This window comes from Trachinotus anak, unplaced genomic scaffold (genome assembly GCF_046630095.1).
Source record: "Trachinotus anak isolate AG129_WGS33_773 ecotype Australia unplaced genomic scaffold, CSIRO_AGI_Tana_v1 ptg000026l, whole genome shotgun sequence".
NCBI classification, from domain to species: domain Eukaryota; kingdom Metazoa; phylum Chordata; class Actinopteri; order Carangiformes; family Carangidae; genus Trachinotus; species Trachinotus anak.
In genome coordinates this window covers 14,515,001-14,534,635 of record NW_027273877.1, presented here as the reverse complement: position 1 = coordinate 14,534,635, position 19,635 = coordinate 14,515,001, and the positions used below count along the sequence as shown (strand labels likewise).

General features: G+C 41.9%; 3 protein-coding genes across 9 annotated transcripts in view; 1 reads left to right on the top strand and 2 right to left on the bottom strand.

Annotated features, from left to right (window-relative positions):
• LOC139609388 (CD59B glycoprotein-like) overlaps positions 1 to 19,635 on the top strand; it is a 225,759-nt gene that overhangs the window by 56,803 nt on the left and 149,321 nt on the right. The gene's annotated exons all lie outside the window — the stretch shown is intronic.
• The window catches only part of LOC139609385 (protein NLRC3-like), a 175,728-nt gene that overhangs the window by 9,505 nt on the left and 146,588 nt on the right, over positions 1 to 19,635 (bottom strand). The gene's annotated exons all lie outside the window — the stretch shown is intronic.
• Positions 12,641 to 18,584, bottom strand: LOC139609532 (protein downstream neighbor of son homolog). Its single transcript, XM_071464251.1, has 12 exons — positions 18,023 to 18,584; positions 17,373 to 17,447; positions 17,070 to 17,270; positions 16,771 to 16,949; positions 16,601 to 16,676; positions 16,401 to 16,503; positions 15,998 to 16,103; positions 15,459 to 15,605; positions 15,179 to 15,377; positions 14,997 to 15,066; positions 13,989 to 14,119; positions 12,641 to 13,742 (listed from the first exon to the last, which is right to left on the bottom strand). The coding sequence occupies exons 1-12, from the start codon at positions 18,473 to 18,475 to the stop codon at positions 13,602 to 13,604; spliced, it is 1,881 nt and encodes a 626-aa protein (XP_071320352.1). The 5' UTR covers positions 18,476 to 18,584; the 3' UTR covers positions 12,641 to 13,601.

The window sequence follows — 19,635 nt, the reverse complement described above, 5'->3', positions numbered from 1 at the left end:
GTTTGTCAGCAGCAGGTTGACTGATGACGTCTGTGTGACATCAGACACAACCTCCCTGTTCGTGAAATCCAGTGAAAGTCTGCTTTCATCCAGGCCGTCCAAGATGAACACAACTTTACAGACAGCCAGCTGCTCTGCTGAGACCTTCTGTAATGTTGGATGGAAAACATGGAGCAGCCTGAGAAGACTGTACTGCTGCTCTCTGATCAGGTTCAGCTCCCTGAACGAAAGCAGAACCAGCAGACTGACATCTTGGTTCTCCAAGCCCTCTGCCCAGTCCAGACTGAACTTCTGTACTGAGAAGGTTTTTCCACTGCCAGCGACACCATTGGTCAGAACCACTCTGATGGGTCTCTGTTGGTCAGGTAAGGCATTAAAGATGTCGTGGCACTTGATTGGAGCATCATGGAGGGTCTTCATCTTGGAAGCTGTCTCCAGCTGCCTCACCTCATGTTGGGTATTAACCTCTTCACTCCGTCCCTCTGTGATGTAGAGCTCAGTGTAGATCCTGTTGAGGAGGGTTCCACTTCCTGTTCCATCACTTCCTTCAGTCACACGTTCACATCTGCTCCTCAGACTGATCTTATGTTGATCTAAAACCTCCTGCAGACCACTATCTGCTGAAAGAGAAGAGACAATGTCAGACTGAAGTCAGAGAATCGGAGAATCTGCTGATTATTTTCATCAGCTACAGAAAAACTAAAGAGCAGCAAAGAAAAGCTTTTTAATGTTGTGCTTTTTAGAATCATCTGAAATGTCAGTGCTGTGTGATAGAACAACTGACACTGGAGAAAACAACAGGTCCTGGTTTCAGAAATGAAGACATCAGCAGACACATGTTCAGTCTCACTTTGTACAGTGCTGGTCTGACTGGCTGTCTGCAGTCCAGGTCTGGTTCTGGGTCTTTGTCCACACTGGGGACAGGAGGGGTCTCCTGAAGACCCAGACTGGTCCCAGTATGAGGTGAAGCACTGTCTGCAGAACCAGTGTCCACAGCTGGTAGAGACTGGATCCTTCAGGACGTCCTGACACAGAGCACAGCAGGACAGCTGCTCTTCCACAGAGACACCACTCCTCTTCCTCCCTCTGTGAAGACATTTCTTCATCACTAACATGTCACAATCAAATGTGTCTAATAACTGAATCATCTTCAGCTCAGTTTACAGTAGAAACTGTTTTTTACTGTGAGTCTGAGGGTCCAGGTTCAGGACTGAGGTCTGGAGAATTTTCTTTGGACCAGTCACTCTTCATAGACAGACAGCTGGATCCTGGAGACTCTGCTCTCAGTCTGTGGTTCTGACCTCTGCAAACACAAAGATGTTTCTATTCATATCACATTGATCACTGATCAATTCTCTGATGACAGAGTCATTGTGAAGATTGAAGTTTTCATTCTGAATTTATGAAAATTGAAAAACAACATTGAAATTAGTTCTTGAAAATTTCACAAGTTGAATTCACTTTTAAAAATTCAGATACATAATTTCAATGAAAAACAAAACCAGTGGCAGACATTCACAGATTTCAAAATTCAAAGTCTGCTGAGACAGATTTGCTTCCCTACGCTACAGACAACAGAGCTGGTGGTATCCCACGTATTGAGGACTCCTTCAGGGATTTGTGTGAGACAGAGTTAAAAACTGAGGATTTGGACTCAGCGATCCTGAAGATGGCTTCCTACAAATCTCCAGGGACAGATGGCTCACAGCTCAGTTTTATCAGCTCTTTTGGAAAAGATCTAAGAAATGTATTATTTAAAGAGTGGATAGAGAAGAATGAACTGATGTCAAGCATGAAACAATCAGCCTGATTCCTAAATCAGGTAAAGACAAAAGAAGTTTAGATCATTTCAGACCAATCACTTTGTTGAACACTGACTATAAAATACTCTCAGGAGCTGTTGCTGCCAGACTGAAGACAGGTACTTGGTCCATAATTAGTGAAACACAGTCAGGATTTTTGAAAGGAAGGTCAGTTCATAATAACACAAGGCCTGTATTAGACCTTCTTGATGGTAGTGAAATAATCCAAGAAAGTGGGTTTATTTTATTTCTAGATTTTTACAAAGCATTTGATTCTGTCCAACATCAGTTTATACTGGAAACTTTGAGGTACTTTGGTCTTGGAGAGACATTTATTCAGATTATAGGGCTGCTGTACAATGGAATCTACAGCTGTGTTTCTCTAGGACATGGCACTTGGCCACCTCTGTTTGTAATGGTGGTAGAGATGTGATCTATTCTGATTAAAACAGTGACATTGAAGGTTCAATGTGATGGATAAACAAATAATAAGAAGTCAGCTGGTGGATGACCCAACTTTGTTCTTATAAAATGAAAATCAGATCCTTTAGCTTTGCAGTCAATCAGTTCTCCAAAGCATCAGGTCCATGGTTAAACATCAATAAATGTGAAATAATGACACTGCAGGAGCGCCCCCTGCAGTCAGCATGTAATATACAGGTTCAGAAGGAGGGGAAATCTTTAGGAGCTGTTGTTTGTAGAGACAGAATTATGAGTGAAAAGAGGAATATCTGTAACAATATGGAAAAGTGTCAGACAGTTCTTCACAGATGGCTGCAGAGAGATGTCAGCATGTCTGGGAGGATTTTGTTCACAAAGATGGAGAGTTTGTCCAGACTGATTTACCAGCTCTCTCCTTCCCCATATCACCGACAATGATCCAAACTATAAATAAAGTTCATTTAAGTCCAAATGGAGAAATAAATGTCAGTCTGTTATAGGAACACTACCACAGCCCAGTTAAAAGAAATTCTATACTGAGGGGGTTTGAGATTGAGGAGGTGAAGGTGATGAGGAGAAGATATATTTCACTTCCTCTCCCTCCTGAAGTGAAAGAGGTGAACTTTAAAATCTTAAATGAGATTTACCCAACAAACAAGTTGTGAAGACTGAGGTTTAATCTTGATGTGAACTGTGTGTTCTGTGAAAATGAGACTGAAAGCTTGGAACATTTATTCTTCCACTGTGGATCAGTCTTTCTGGAGCGACATGTGGAGCTGGACACAGTCCAAGAGGATCATTTACAAATGCAGGTACTTTAAAACCAAACCATGTATGAATCATTGGCTGAATGAATATCAATCACTATGCAAGTCTCTGAAGCTGATAAAGGATGATAAGGAAGCCCTGAAGTTAGTTTATTCTCTTGATTTATTTCAATGAATCTTCTTCTTAATCTTTTCATGTACTTCTGTTTTTTTCTCTTAAAGTTTGACTTTATTTATTTAATGTGCTTCTGCTCAACCTCAGTTTTTCCTGTGAAGAAGCTGAACTGCCTTGTTTGTTTGTATCTTGATTTGTTTATGAATAAAGTTTATATAATAAAAAAATAATTACGGTCTCTGTCACAGGAAGTGACATCACTGCAGGAGCTCAACACACTAAACACTGTTACAGAGACAGTTTGGAGGTTCACAGGTTTGTAGCAGGTCTCTTACTGTGAGTCTGAGGGTCCAGGTTCAGGACTGAAGACTGCAGGTTCATCTTTGGACCGGTGACTCTTCACAGACAGACAGCTGGGTCCTGGAGACTCTGCTCTGTCCTCCTCTTCCTCCACACAATCACTCATCTTCAGGACTTCAGTCAGTCTGAGAGGGAAACCAGTAACACTGACTGTGAGCTCACACACACAAGAGTCAGGACAAACAAGCTGCTCAAGAGACACACACACACACACACACACACACACACACACACACACACACACACACACACACACACACACACACATACACAGGTTGTCCTCTCAGTGTCTCTGTGTGGACAGAAGTTCACTGTGACTCTTCTTCCCTCCACAGTCCACAGGGACAAACTGACTCAGAGACTTTGACAGTAAAATAATAATAATGTTGTGTTAACACTCACCTGCCTCAGCCTTCAGTTTCCCTCCTTCTGCTCCGTCCACTTCAAATGGAGTCTGAGCTCACTGAACACTTTCACTTTCAGCTGCTCCTCCTCTCTGCAGGGACAAGAAGTCACATGACTGTGTGTGTGTGTGTGTGTGTGTGTGTTTGTGTGTTCAACAGAATTATCTTATATCATTTTCAGGTTGAACTGGATCAAACATTATATTAAGGATAAAGATGTCATGACCTGAGCCTTTGACTTTGGTTTATTTTAAACTCATCTCTTCTTCTATGTTTTACTTTTAAACTTGTCTCTTCTTCTATCTTTTAGTTTTAAACTCATCTCTTCTTCTATGTTTTAGTTTTAAACTAATCTCTTCTTCTATGTTTTAGTTTTAAATTTGTCTCTTCTTCTATGTTTTAGTTTTAAATTTGTGTCTTCTTCTATCTTTTAGTTTTAAACTCGTCTCTTCTTCTATGTTTTAATTTTAAACTCGTCTCTTCTTCTATGTTTTAATTTTAAACTCGTCTCTTCTTCTATGTTTTAGTTTTAAACTCGTCTCTTCTTCTATCTTTTAGTTTTAAACTCATCTCTTCTTCTATGTTTTAGTTTTAAACTCATCTCTTCTTCTATGTTTTAATTTTAAACTCATCTCTTCTTCTATGTTTTAGTTTTAAACTCATCTCTTCTTCCATGTTCTAGTTTTAAACTCATCTCTTCTTCTATGTTTTAGTTTTAAACTCATCTCTTCTTCTATGTTTTTTTTTTTAGACATATTTTTATTGGGATTTTCACATAAGTTTAAACATGAACACCCCCCCCCCCCCCCCCCCCCCCCCTCATCTGGCAGAAATAAGATAGAAAATAAATGAATAAATACAAGAACAAACAGATAAAGAAACAATGTCTAACAAAGTAAAGAAAAAGAAAATTAAATAAATGTAATAATAACAATAATAATAATACAATTAATCACAATCCAAGGTTGTGAGTTTCCAAAAAGTCCATAAAAGGTCTCCACAAATGAGTAAAGTCTTTTTCCTTCTTTTTTACATACATTGTATGTTAGTCTCTCCAAAGCTAGACAGTTCATCAATTCCTTTGTCCACATTCCAATAGAGGGGGTGTCCATACTTCTCCACAATAATGCAATCACCCTTCTGGCTTGTAAGAGTCCAAAGTCAATAAGCAGTGACTGCTGTTGAGACACAACAAAGTTCTCAGGGTGTATTCCCAGTAAACATGTTTTGGCTCGCAAAGGAACTTCCAACTACGAGACCCAAACAATACAATACACTTTTCCAGAATTGGTGAATCTTTGGACACTCCCATAAACAATGAATTAACGTGCCTTTTGCTTCTCTACATTTCACACAAATATCCGGTACATTAGGGTATATGTGATTCAACCTGCAAGGTGTAAGATAGGTGCGCATCAACCATTTATATTGTAGCAGCTTAAATTTGGTGTTAACAGACTGTGTCTGAGCCTTAAAACAAGCCCTTTCCCAGTCAGCTTCCTGAATATCCTCCTTTATGTCAATTATCCATGCCTCCATCTTCTTGTGAAATGATTCTTTTGAATGTATTAACATTAATTCATAGAATAGTGAAAACTGTCCTCTGCCATCCATATGAGATAGAGTCAATTCCTCAATTTTAGATAGTGGAGGTACAGACAGCAACTGTCTATGCATGGATAAAATAAAATGTTTCAGTTGGAGGTATTTAAAGAAGTGTTTTCTTGGAATATCATATTTCTCACATAGTTGATTATATGACATCAAGTTGCCTTCTACATATAAATCTGACATTTTTTCAACACCTTTGTTAAACCACATCCTAAATCCACCATCTGCTCTCCCCGGTATAAAACAATTATTGCCCCATATAGGTGTAAACTGTGATAATGCTGGTGTGTCTCCGACATGTTTGTGTGCAGAGTACCACACTGAAATGGTATTTCGAAGAAAGGGATTTTTTGTTTGTTTAACCAGCTTTCTGACCTTTGCTGAATATAAATAAAGTTTGAGAGGAAGCCCTAGTGTTGATGTCTCCTCAATAGTCACCCAAGCAGGAAAGGAATCCACTAAGAAGTAAAACATCGCTGTCCTCAGCTGGGCGGCCCCATAATACAGTTTTAGATTGGGGAGCCGAAGCCCCCCTCTCTCATATGGTAAATATAATAGCCTTAGTTGTAGTCTGGCCTTTTTATCATTCCAGATAAATTGATTCAACATATTATTAATGTTATGAAAAAAGGTGTCAGGTAAAGGAAGCGGAAGTGATTGAAATAGATACAGAAACTTTGGTAAGACCAACATTTTAATTATGTTTATGCGACCAATCATAGATATTGGCATCCTGGTCCATCGGTTTTGCATCTCCCTCACCCCGTCCACCAGGGGTCATAATTTATCGAAACTATTTGTTTCACATCAGGGCTAATTTTAATACCTAGGTATGTAAAACCTTCTGTGGTGGTTGCAAATGGTGTATCTATAATCGGCTGTAATCTTTCATTTTCATTCAAAAACATTAGTGCAGATTTGGAATTATTTATTTCATACCCTGATATGTTTCCAAATACCTCAATTAAATTCACTAATTGGGGGATACTATCTTTTAAGCTTGTTAAAAAAAGAATTATGTCTTCCGCGTATAAAGCTATGTGATGTTCATATCCTCCAATATTTATACCCGCGATGCCTTCACAAGCTCTTATGGCCATAGCCAAGGGCTCAATAGCTAACACAAATAGCAAAGGCTAACCCTAACCCTTGTCTCGTTGATCGGTGAAGAGTAAATGGCTTAGAGACATTATTATTGGTCAATATTTCAGCAGTTGGGTTTGTATACAAAAGCTTTATCCATCTCAGAAAATTTGCACCAATTCCAAACCGTGGGAGCACGTTAAAAAGAAAACCCCACTCGATCCTGTCAAAGGCTTGGCGTGCGTCTAAGGATAACACAGCTGTATCTCTAGAGTTGTGTTTTTCATACAATATGTTCAGAACACACCGGATATTATGAAATCCATGTCTATTTTTGACAAAGCCATTTTGATCATCACCAACAAGGTGGGGAAGATACAACTCCAGTCTTCTGGCCAAGGCCTTACAAAGTATTTTAATGTCACACCCCATCAAACTAATAGGCCTGAAAGAGGAGCATTCATTTGGTGGTTTATTTGGTTTCAAAATTAAAGTTATTATCGCAAGTCTCAAAGATGGAGGGAGTATTCCTTTTGTATAAGATTCCTTATACATGTCCAATAATGGGGCCAGAAGTTTCTCCCCGAATTTTTTGTAAAATTCAATTGGAAAGCCATCCGGCCCTGGTGCTTTTCCACTTTGCATACTTTGAATGGCCTCTGCTAATTCCTTTGTTGTTAGACCACAATCCAATTTGTGTTGTTCATTTTCTGACAAAGTCTGGAATCTCAATTGATCCAAAACACAGTTTTGACTGCCAAAATCATCTAAACGCTCTGATGTATACAAGGCCTCGTAAAAATCCCTCAAAGCGTTATTGATCTCCACTGGTTCTGAAGTTATATCACCTGCAGTTGTCTTGATGCTATTGATTGCCCTGTCTAACTGCTGTTTCTTAAGTCGCCAAGCCAACAGTTTACCACATTTTTCTCCTTGATCATAGTAAGACTGCTTTAGCCAAATTAAATTTTTTGCAACTTTTTCCATAGACAATTTGTTATATTTGGCTCTCATAATTTGTAAGTCCTTTGCTTTTTTCTGATTGTAATTGTTATATAGTTCCTGTTCTAACAATCTAATTTGGTTTTCAATTGTTTCCATTTCTATACGCTGTTGTTTGGCTTTGGATTTTGTAAAACTAATAATTTCCCCTCTGATATACGCTTTGAATGCCTCCCATCTAACACAGGCGTCAGTCTGATCAAGATTGATTTCAAAGTAACTGTTAATGTGTACTTCAATACATTTTATAAATTCTGCATTCTGCAGTAGCTCAGTGGGAAATCTCCATCTCTTCGGGTTATGAATAAATGCGTCTATATATAGGTGTAATGATACAGCTGCATGATCACTAATGACAATACTATCATACCAGCATTCTTTAATTTTTGAAAGAAGACCAGATGAGACCAAAAAATAATCAATTCGTGAGTGAGTGCCATGCGAACTCGAACAACAGGAATATTCAACTTTATCTGGGTGCAATTCCCTCCATATTTCAACCAAATTCAAATCTTTACAGGACTGCAACAATATTTTCCTTGTTTGTATATGAGTAGAGTCAAGGCAAGTAGAGCGATCCTTTGTGGGCACTAGAGTGCAATTAAAATCACCACCGATAATGTACATACCTTGCAAGGTAGACAGAGTGAGGAAGAGATTCTGAAAAAAATTGGGATTGTCATCATTTGGACCATAGATGCAAACCAGATGCAGTGCACACGTGGATGTGTTACCCTGAATAATAATATACCTGCCATATTGATCACAAATAACATTAGTGGTTTGGAACGGTAAAGGTTTATGTATAAGTATGAGCACACCTCTAGCATAATTACTGTATGGAGCACACAAAACCTGACCTGGCCATCTTTTTTGCAATCTATCAATTTCTGCTGCCCTTAAATGTATCTCCTGCAGGAAGACCATCTGAGACTGAAGGTGTCTGAGTCTGTTTAATACTTGCTTTAGTTTGGCTATTTCTCTCAGCCCCTAACATTCCAACTGCTGATCTTCATTTTAGACACAGTGGTGTTTTAATCAGTAAACGAAGAAGTAGGAGCCTTGATGACGTCAAAACAAAACAAAAAGAAAAGACAGAGGTTCTGCCAGAATCCCCCCACCTCACACACTGAAGTGTTTTAAAACCTGAACATTGAGTGGTGTTATTCCCCATCTTTCGCTAAATAAATGAGCACTGATCCACATTTACATGAGGAGCAGTTAGTTAGTGTACGTGGGTCTGTGGGCCTTTATTTATCCCCGGATATTTGTCTATATAAAAGTTATAATAATAAATTGAAATTAAATTTACCTCCGACCTGCCCCGTATTCCAGACATCATTTTGTGTAAACTAAATAATTGTCATAATAATGATGATGATAATAATAGTAATCATAATGATGTCTCTCTCAATGTTAAACTCAAAAAACGGGGAGGGGGGGCTAATTAAGACCATGCCCGGTTCACCCTCCGTACAGATGTTAGTTGTAAACAATATGCAATAAACTTATATCTTCATTGGGAGAAACAAAAGCAAGACAAAGCCAAAGTAAGTGACCCGGGTCATTTCTAACCTCACTCTCACTGTGACTTTTACTGGTGTTACCTGTCCGACGGCGAGGAACAGTTTATCCTTGAGGTTGAATTTCGCGGTGAAGAGAAGAGGAACACCTTCCCGCCATGGACCACTCTCATCTTACAAGGGTTTAGCTGAAATCCGCGAAATCTTCCCATCTCGTTGAACTCCCGACGTCTCCGCATCGTTTCTGCTGAAAGGTCCTGTGCCAGTGATCTTAGCTCCATCGTGCAGGATATTCTTCTGTGATGGAAGACGGCAGACAGCCTCTCCATCAGATTTCAGAAGCGCATCAGAACCGCTCTGTGTTGTTCGGCTTTGCCGGCGCCAAGGTGCGATGCTCCCGCTCCAACACCGGGGCCTGGTCCGCACTGAGCCCCAGCCACTTCGGTAACATTTCCCAGATAAAATCCAGCAATGGTTGTGTACCCTCGGCGCCTTCTCTGAGACCAAACATACGCAGGTTCTTCCTCCTGCTTCGGTTCTCCAAATCATCAGTCTTCATCTCCACATAATTCAGCCGTTTTACAGTTGAAGCCAGTTCCGCCCGCACACTTTCAAGTTCCTCCTCCGCCGCCATTACTCGGTTCTCCGCTCCCTCGATGCGGTTTGTGTGTTCCGACACGTCCTGTTTAACTTCAGCCACTTTGGCCTCAAGTGCTGTTATAGCACTGGTCACGTCTCCGAGGCGGTTATTAATCCGTCCAGTGTTAGTCCAAACTCCGAGCGGAGCGGCTTTAGCCCTCTTAGCGCCTCTGCTATGTCGGCCATGTTGTTAGCGCCTCTGCTATGTCGGCCATGTTGTTAGCGCCTCTGCTATGTCGGCCATGTTGTTAGCGCCTCTGCTATGTCGGCCATGTTGTTAGCGCCTCTGCTATGTCGGCCATGTTGTTAGCGCCTGCTATGTCGGCCATGTTGTTAGCGCCTCTGCTATGTCAGCCATGTTGTTAGCGCCTCTGCTATGTCAGCCATGTTGTTAGCGCCTCTGCTATGTCGGCCATGTTGTTAGCGCCTCTGCTATGTCGGCCATGTTGTTAGCGCCGGCTTGCTGTGACGGGGCCGCTTTCTTGTTTTGAGCGGTGGATTTTCGAGTTCTGGTAAAAATGTCGCAGTCCTTAGTCGCGTGAGATGTCGACATAATTGACCCGAAGTTGAAATTTTGAATTTCAAGCCACTATCCGGGAATAAATAGATTTTTGTGCAGGATTGACCAGAGCCCCTCTTCTAAGCTGCCATCTTCGTCGGGTCACGTGACCACCCCCCTCTTCTTCTATATTTTAGTTTTAAACTCATCTCTTCTTCTATATTTTAGTTTTAAACTCATCTCTTCTTCTATGTTTTAGTTTTAAATTTCTCTCTTCTTCTATGTTTTAGTTTTAAATTTCTCTCTTCTATGTTTTAGTTTTAAACTCATCTCTTCTTCTATGTTTTAGTTTTAAATTTGTCTCTTCTTCTATGTTTTAGTTTTAAATTTCTCTCTTCTATGTTTTAGTTTTAAACTCATCTCTTCTTCTATGTTTTAGTTTTAAACTCATCTCTTCTTCTGTTTTAGTTTTAAACTCATCTCTTCTGTTTTAGTTTTAAATTTGTCTCTTCTTCTGTTTTAGTTTTAAACTCATCTCTTCTGTTTTAGTTTTAAATTTGTCTCTTCTTCTGTTTTAGTTTTAAACTCATCTCTTCTGTTTTAGTTTTAAATTTGTCTCTTCTTCTATGTTTTAGTTTTAAATTTCTCTCTTCTATGTTTTAGTTTTAAACTCATCTCTTCTTCTATGTTTTAGTTTTAAATTTCTCTCTTCTTCTGTTTTAGTTTTAAACTCATCTCTTCTTCTATGTTTTAGTTTTAAATTTCTCTCTTCTATGTTTTAGTTTTAAACTCATCTCTTCTTCTATGTTTTAGTTTTAAATTTCTCTCTTCTTCTGTTTTAGTTTTAAACTCATCTCTTCTTCTATGTTTTAGTTTTAAATTTGTCTCTTCTTCTATGTTTTAGTTTTAAATTTCTCTTCTATGTTTTAGTTTTAAACTCATCTCTTCTTCTATGTTTTAGTTTTAAACTCATCTCTTCTTCTATGTTTTAGTTTTAAATTTGTCTCTTCTTCTATGTTTTAGTTTTAAACTCATCTCTTCTTCTATGTTTTAGTTTTAAACTCATCTCTTCTGTGTTTTAGTTTTAAATTTGTCTCTTCTTCTATGTTTTAGTTTTAAATTTCTCTCTTCTATGTTTTAGTTTTAAATTTGTCTCTTCTTCTTTGTTTTAGTTTTAAACTCATCTCTTCTATGTTTTAGTTTTAAATTTCTCTTCTATGTTTTAATTTTAAACTCATCTCTTCTTCGATGTTTTAGTTTTAAATTTCTCTCTTCTTCTATGTTTTAGTTTTAAATTTCTCTTCTATGTTTTAGTTTTAAACTCATCTCTTCTTCTATGTTTTAGTTTTAAACTCATCTCTTCTTCTATGTTTTAGTTTTAAATTTGTCTCTTCTTCTATGTTTTAGTTTTAAACTCATCTCTTCTTCTATGTTTTAGTTTTAAACTCATCTCTTCTGTGTTTTAGTTTTAAATTTGTCTCTTCTTCTATGTTTTAGTTTTAAATTTCTCTCTTCTATGTTTTAGTTTTAAACTCATCTCTTCTATGTTTTAGTTTTAAATTTGTCTCTTCTTCTTTGTTTTAGTTTTAAATTTCTCTCTTCTATGTTTTAATTTTAAACTCATCTCTTCATCTGTGTTTTAGTTTTAAATTTGTCTCTTCTTCTCTGTCTTAGTTTTAAACTCATCTCTTCTTCTGTTTTAGTTTTAAACTGATCTCTTCTTCTTTGTTTTAGTTTTAAACTCGTCTCTTCTGTTTTAGTTTTAAACTCAAACGTTGAATCCCATCTGCCGTGATTTCATTGGTTTAACAGTTGAATTCCGATGATTTTAGGTTATTTGATCAATAATAAGCTGAAATGTAAGTGATAACATGCAGGTATGTAACAGTCGATGACTAAGAAGAGGAGGAATCCAACTAACAGGTTATAAGATGTAAAATTAGCAGCTTAGCTTTAAACACCTCATCAGCGTAAAACTGTACTGTCAGACAAACTTTGCTGATGCATTCACTGTCACCAGGAAATTACATTATTCTCCAAACAAAGGGGAACTATGTTTACAGACAATTCAACACTAAATGTAATATTATATGGCCACACACATAACTAACATATCAGGGCTTATGATCAAGTAACCAAGGAGTTACACAAGGTCAAAGTTTTGGAAGACTGGACAGTTAAGATGCCATTTAAGAGTGTTCACAGCTGTCTGAGTCATGTTCCTTACAGAAATGTTAGTCAGTCCCTACAGTTTCTTTAGGTTTGGGGTGAAAAAAGTTAGAGAAAGATCAGAGATGAACTCACATCTTTTGTCAGGTGAACACAAACACAGGTTTCTTTAGGCAGAAACTGATGCTGTTGGACACCGTCTGTCACTGAGAATGGACATCATAGTACATCAAAAACTCTTTTATTCAAAGGTCTGAGCGTTGGGGCTCAGGCTGACACAGTGATCTTTGAAGCCCCTGAAAACTTCACATCTGTAATATTTACATGAAACCTCATGACTGAAAAAGCAATGATCAGAGTTGAAGTCACAGTAAAACATGTAAACTGTTGGTCACATGTCGCTGCTCAGTCACAAGACGGACTGAAATCACATCCTTCAGGTATGATGAGACAGTGCAGTGTGGAGCTGGACAGAGAAATGGAGCCGGATCCAGTTTCACCAGCTGTTAAGTTCAAACATGGAGTATGGTCACACTGAGCTGGTTCAGTCTGTATGTTTGTGTCAGCTTCTCCCCAGAACAGACGTCCTCTAAACAGCCCCAGAGTGTCAATGTGAAAGCTCCAGTTTGGTGTTTCAGTGAGTACAGGGAAAACTCAGGATGACCTCAGTTAAGACACAACCTTCTCTGTGGTTGTTCCATTTAAATATATCTGAATACACGTCAGACCTGTTGTTATGAATCTGAGTTATGATGTCATCAGACAGCATCCTGACCACATTTATTTCCTCAGTGATCCAGTCCTGGAGTGTCACCTCAAAACACGTCACCATGCACCAATAATTTAATGTGATTAAAGTTGAACTGAAAAAACAAAAATCGGTTTTCTCCAAAATAAAACAAATAAAATGCATGTACAAATAAGCTGCTTAAACTATGTGTTTATCTACAGGAGATATAAATTCAGAAGAAGTCACTCATTACAAGATCACAGCTTTAAAAAAGGTTTAAAAACACAAAGTGATGCAATAAAAGCAATTTAAAGGCAGAAACACTCTCTGGACCTGGTTGAACCGCTGTCAGCAGCTGCTCAGATGTCTGGATCATCTCCTCCTATCAAACTGAACAAGAGCAAACTCCACAGAGATAACAAAGCAGTAACAGCGCCGATGGCCGTCACCAACTCTTCAGTTCTTCCAGGTGTAGCTGTAGTCCTTCATGCTGATGTGTGTCAGAGCGCTTTTCCCCAGGCTGCAGGGCTGCTGCAGCTGCTGGATGGAGGCAGGACGGAGCCCACAGCCAGACAGGTCCACCGAGCAGGTGGTGCACTGCAAACGGAGGAAGTGGAGTGAGAGCGTGTTCAGGGGATGACCACTAGGTGGAGCAACAGAGACACTGTGCCCCGGCTGCCCGACGATTCCGTGTCCCAGTAAAACCCCATGAGTCCTGATGCTAAATCTGACAGCTGTGTTAGCCTAAACAAGCTAACGTTAGCGTAGACAGTAACATTTGAGGACATGAGCATGTTGTTAAAGTGAACATCTCCCTCCATGCAATGTCTACACCTGTCTCACCTGTGGCTGGGCGGGGCATATGTTCATGACAGCAGTGGGGGTGTGAGTGTAAAGAGCGGCTGAGAAGTTTCCTCTCTGTGAGGGCCGCAGGAGCGCTGTGATGGCGTGGAGAGAGGAGGGGAGGATGGGCCCTGCAGGAGGGACAGAAGAGACACAGGAATAAAAAAAAAGGTGCGTCACACCTTCAGGAGCTCTGAACACCAGAGGCTTCGATTGGCTGCCACAGTGAAGCTCCGCCCTCTTCTGATCTGTGTCGTCTAGACAACAAAGACCTGCACCAACAGGTGAGGAGACCAGGATTTCCAGCTCAGATTAACACCGAAGTCAAAGTCTGTCTCTATGTTTATTGTGTTTTTGTCAAATGAATCAGACTCAGAATCGTTAGTAGGAAGCTGGAGAGAGGCTGCAACTAAAACTAATTGTATTTACTTGAAATAACTTTATTTAATATTTGTTCATCACTTTAATTCATTTGTTTTCACTACAGGCACCTGAGGCTGTCCAGGTTTAGGACCAGCATGCACCTGGGTGGGTTTCTTTCTTCCCTTTGTTGTTGTGTTTGCTTGTTTGTTTGTTGGGATAAATCGATAAAAAGAAACACGCTGGCATAAACCATATCCCATGATGCATCAGTGGCCTTTTGTTTGAAACAGCCACGACAAGTGTAAGTGTTCAGATCCACCACGTTTTTCTGGATCAATAATGATCATCAGACATCAGCAGGTGAGGAACCAGATCATCAGAACAGATCAATAAGTTTAACATCTTCAGTAAGAACCAATGAGGTTGAAGCTCAGAGCGGGAAAGTTGTTTAGAGACGCACCAACACATTGTTTGCTGACAACAACAAAAACAAAGAGCAAAGACACAAAGAGCTGATGAAAAACTAAACAACAGAGAACAACAAAGCCCTGAAGAAGCAAACACAACCACACACTCTGTGTTCCAGACACCAGAAGAAGAGAAACAGGAGCTGAGCTGTTTAAAGACATGAGATGAGATCTGTACCTGTGACCTCCAGACTGCTGATGTTCTGGTACACAGACCCAACCTGGCTCTTCACGGTCACACTGCGGGCCTGGAAACACACACAGACATAACAACTGCTCTGTGTGTGTGTGTGTGTGTGTGTGTGTGTGTGTGTGTGTGTGTGTGTGTGTGTGTGTGTGTGTGTGTGTGCCCCCCCGTACCTTCAGTGTGTGCATCGTAGCTCCTCTGAAGGCGATGGGAGCCAGCAGTGTTGGTGGTAACCCAGCCTGGGACCCCGCTGCAGCCACCAGACTCTTACAGTTAATGAGGAAGTTGATGAGGGTGAAGGTGTGAGACCCCTCCACACACACCACAGATTCTGGTTTATGGTCCAGAGCCACAGCTTGACCCTCCTTACGACTGGACAAGAGGTCAAGGAGCTAGAGGTGAGGAGAGGTGCTGCTGCAGCTGTTGGACACTCAGCAGGAAACAGAAGGATACAGTTGTATGGTGATGCTGTCTGGCTTCTTGATTTTGTCCTGGACTCCCATCTCTTTCAGCCAGGAGAAACCACCACCACCATCATCATCATCCTCCTCCTCTTCCTCAGCTGCCTCACAGTGGACGCCTTGGTTCAGCTCAGAACAGCTGAAGTGAAACAAACAAACCTTCCACAGTGAGAACAAACAGCACCGGCTACACACAAGCTGTGACCCATACAACATATTCATATTGTTCTTCTTCAGCTTCTGCATGAACATGAACATCATCATCATCATCATCATTATTCTTGATAATAGTTCACAGTCTGACTGATACAGTTGCTTTGAGACGTCTTGAGTAATGGCTAAAAAGTGTTTTGTGAGGTCACACAGACCTTGACCTTTGACCTTTGACCACCAAAATCTAATCAGTCTGTCCTCGAGTCCAAATGAACGTTTGTACCAAATCTGAAAAGTTGGGTCGCTGTGTTGCTGAGACGTCGCTTTCCCAAAATAAAGTCAATGTGTTTGTTGGGGAAGAAAGGAAACCACACTCACTCCTCCTCCCCTTCCTCGTGGTCCTGCTCCTCCTCTTCCTGCTGCACAGTCTGTTGGTCCTTGTTCTTCTTCTCCTCGTCCACTAGAGGGAGACTGAACTCTATACCTGAACAGGGCCCAGTGAAGAAATGAGGCAGTAAGGTAACAAGTTTAGACGATGATGTGGAAAACATTTCCAGACACAGTTTTGCTTGTACTTTGCAGCACTTGTGTAACCTGAGCAGGTACAGGTCAGTGTGACGGGGTGTGTGTCCTCCAGATGTGTCCAGATGTGTCTGAACATCTGAGGACAAGTTGGCTGGAGGAGGATGAGCTCTTATATGAATTACAGGAGATGATGAGCTCCTATAATTCAGGCTCTCGTATCAAAGTATAAAAGTGTGTGAAGAAGCGAGCTCCTCACCCTCGGCCTTCATCGCCTCTCTGAGACCCCGGGTGGTGGGAGAGATCAGGGCGGTGATGGTGCTGGAGCCAGCGAGACCCGCTGCCCTGAACAACACTGTGAACTGACAGGACGGAGGAGAACAGAGGGGAAACCACGTGAGAACGTGCTGCTGTGTGATGTTGCTGAGCTGAAGTCTGAAGAGACACAGAGACACCAACCTGACAGGAGCAGAGGTAGAAGTAAGGACACAGTCTGGACTTCAGGAGGCTGTAGAGAGAGGACAGACTGACCGACCTGTGGAGGACAGACGGACAGAGAGGAAAGACTGTCATGTGACACGCCAGCTTGAAGTCCCTGTCTCAGCTGAAACTAACATCTGCAGCCTCACCATTCACTCATGAGACTCTGCTGCAGCCACGGGTCTTGTGCCCAGGGGGTGCTCTTCCCCGTGAAGCTCCTCTCAGCGTTGATCCTGGGGAACAGAGGGAGCCAGGGCAGGGAGGGGTGCTGCCAGTAGACCAGGCTCTGCTGGAGGGCGGAGCGCAGCTCCGGGCAGGACCTGGGATCCTGCAGGGCACAGACGGGATTCACTGAGTGGTGATGAAAGATTCTCTCTGAACGCTGCTCCTTGAAGACGTGGGGACACTCCCCCTACCTGGACGTGTAATAATGACTCAAACACACTACCTGCAGACTGTGAGGCAGGGCGCTAAACTGAGCTCTGCAGTGCTGGCTGAGCCCCAGAGCTTCCTCCTGGGCTTTGGGCTGCTCAGCCCATGACAGGGAGAGAGGGGAGGTGAAGAGGAGGCGAGTCTTCAGGCTCCAGTCGGCCGGATACTCTCTGCAGACGGGAGGAGCTGTAGAGGCAGGAGCGATGGCCTGAGGACTCTGGGAGGAGAGGTGGGGGAGGACAGGGTGAACAAGTGAACACACGTACCACACAAAGAGAACGACGACAGAGATACGACAAATGAAAAGAACAGAAAAAACCTTCAGCAGTGGATTTTTAACGTCCTCCTCCTCTTCTTCAAACAGGGAGTCATCCTCAGAGACAGTGAGACACTTCTACAGCAAGGGACAAAAGGGAAATATGAAAATGTATTCAGCCCAAAAACTAAACAATGACAGACACGTCTGACTTGTGAACTGCTTTTTCAGACATGTTGGAGTCAGATGCAGCAACAACAACCATGGGGATAAGGGAAGGTCCCGATCATCAGCCTCCAGGTGTAAACCTGAAGCTCCAGCAGTGAAGAAGCTGCAGTTCCTCTAACGACCACCAGAGTCTGGCTCCAGCAGTGAGTCAGTCCCCACAGACTCCCATGTTCACATGTCTTTACAGCAGAAAGAAACATGTTTACAGCCTGGTACAGAAACTGTTCTGCTCTCTAGAGATCATTTCCTCCTTCATGACACCTGTAGCTGAATTTATACAACTCACCTGTTCACATTTTATTAAGCAATTTAAAGTTGTATTAGTCTCAGGCCAGGTCAGCTAAAGAACCACAGCAGTGGAATCACGGTCAGACTGTGCTAAACTACAAATATGGCATGTAGCGGGATATATCGCGATAGGTGTCACTTGGTCCGGGACCTGGAGCAGACCCAGTGTGAGGTCCAGGTGGAGGTGTGGGACCGACCTTGCTGGAGACGTCTCGGTGCTCCTGCCTCTCTGCCTCGGTCAAACTTGCGCTGAAGGACAGAGCTCCTTGACGGTCTGTCTGTGCTGACATGCCCGCCTCGTCCTCCTCCTCGGTCGGTCTCTTTACCCGGGAACTGTCGGTAGCTGCGGCATTCCCGTCGTCGTTATGAATTACAAACTTCTTTCTGGGGCTGTGAGTATTTTCAATGTTTGCGAAGGGGTTCCTGCGTTTGATTCCGCCTCCGGAGCGGTTCTGAGTGTTGAACAGCGGCCCCGGGGAGAAGGGCCGGACCCGGGCCGGGGATGAGCCGCTCTGTCCGGGGCTGCCGGTGGAGTCCTGGCCGCTCTCGCTGGAGCAGACGCCGGCGTGGCTCCGGGCTCTCTTCCTCCGCATTCGCATGACTTCCGCCGGTCGCTTGAAGCTGGGCGAGTAGCCTGCCTGCTGAGACATACCGAGCAGCCGCGGGTCCACACGACGAGAGGCCGCCGGAGCCGCCGGAGCCGCCGCTGTTTAACGGCGCGCCAAAGCAGCGCGGCGCCAAAGCAGCGCGGCGCCCAGCGTGCTGACGTCAGGAGTTACGCGTGCTGCGTTCACGTCCGTGGGAAAATTGAGCTTCCGTTCTCAGACTCGAGTCAGCAGCATCAACTTCTGCCACTTTCAAAACGAAATAAGGCTTTTTTATCCACCAAGTCACAACCCTCAGATACCACGACAACAAATCAAATCTTTGTTGAGATGGAAGATGAACGCATGACTGGTTTCCTGTCAAATAACTCAAATGTATGCGTCTCAAAACGTGTGTGGTCGCTGCTGCCTTTCACAACAATATATAGTTTGCACTTTTGTTTTATATTTGTCAATTAATTAATGGACAAGTGTAACTGATTAATTATTTATTATTTAACCTGTAGTATGTTTCACGGGTAATTTAACTTGTATAAAACCGTCTTTAACTTAATTGTAATTCCGGCAACGCCTGTGTAATTCTCTCCTTCCACTTGGTGCGTTCAGGAACAACACAGCTGACTGTCTGGATTGAAAAATTATATATTGAGTGTAAAAACTTTCATCACATATATTTTTCATATGATAGTTTTGAATTCATTGTAAATGTTGATCCCATACATAAATGCAGAGTAGCAAAAGTTTTTTTTTCCATTGCTTTTTTTATATTGTAGTTCTTATTCTTGACTCTATGTCCACAGCACATTTTTTGTATATTCAATTGTTTTTCAATAAAGATTTTTTTAAAAACACAGTGCCACTGCTCTAAATAAATAAATCAATAAATAAATCTCTGGTCTCTCATGGATTTTTCCTGCTGGACTTGTCCGTCCCCCCCCCCCGCCCATCGCCACCTCTGTCCCTCTGTCACAGTGATTAATAGGACATTATGTAAATTCTGGCTCCCGGTTCATTTCTCCCTCTTTTGTCATTACTTTGGCTCATCAATCACATCTGAAGCTGAAGGCGTCAAACGATGGCTGCTGTCAGGAAATCAATCCCTGTCTCTGCTGTTGGGCCGGAGACAGAAAACTGGCACCCTCAGCATCCAAACAGTGGTTCGAGGAGGGTAATTGATCGCTAATGACTTTGACTGAAATGTTTCT

Coding starts and splice junctions, on each gene's coding strand:
- LOC139609532 (XM_071464251.1), bottom strand. CDS start 18,475: ATGTCTCAGCAGGCAGGCTACTCGCCCAGCTTCAAGCGACCGGCGGAA. Junction 17,448..18,022: donor ACCGAGACGTCTCCAGCAAG/GTCGGTCCCACA, acceptor CCCTTGCTGTAG/AAGTGTCTCACTGTCTCTGA. Junction 15,378..15,458: donor GACAGCATCACCATACAACT/GTATCCTTCTGT, acceptor CCTCTTGTCCAG/TCGTAAGGAGGGTCAAGCTG.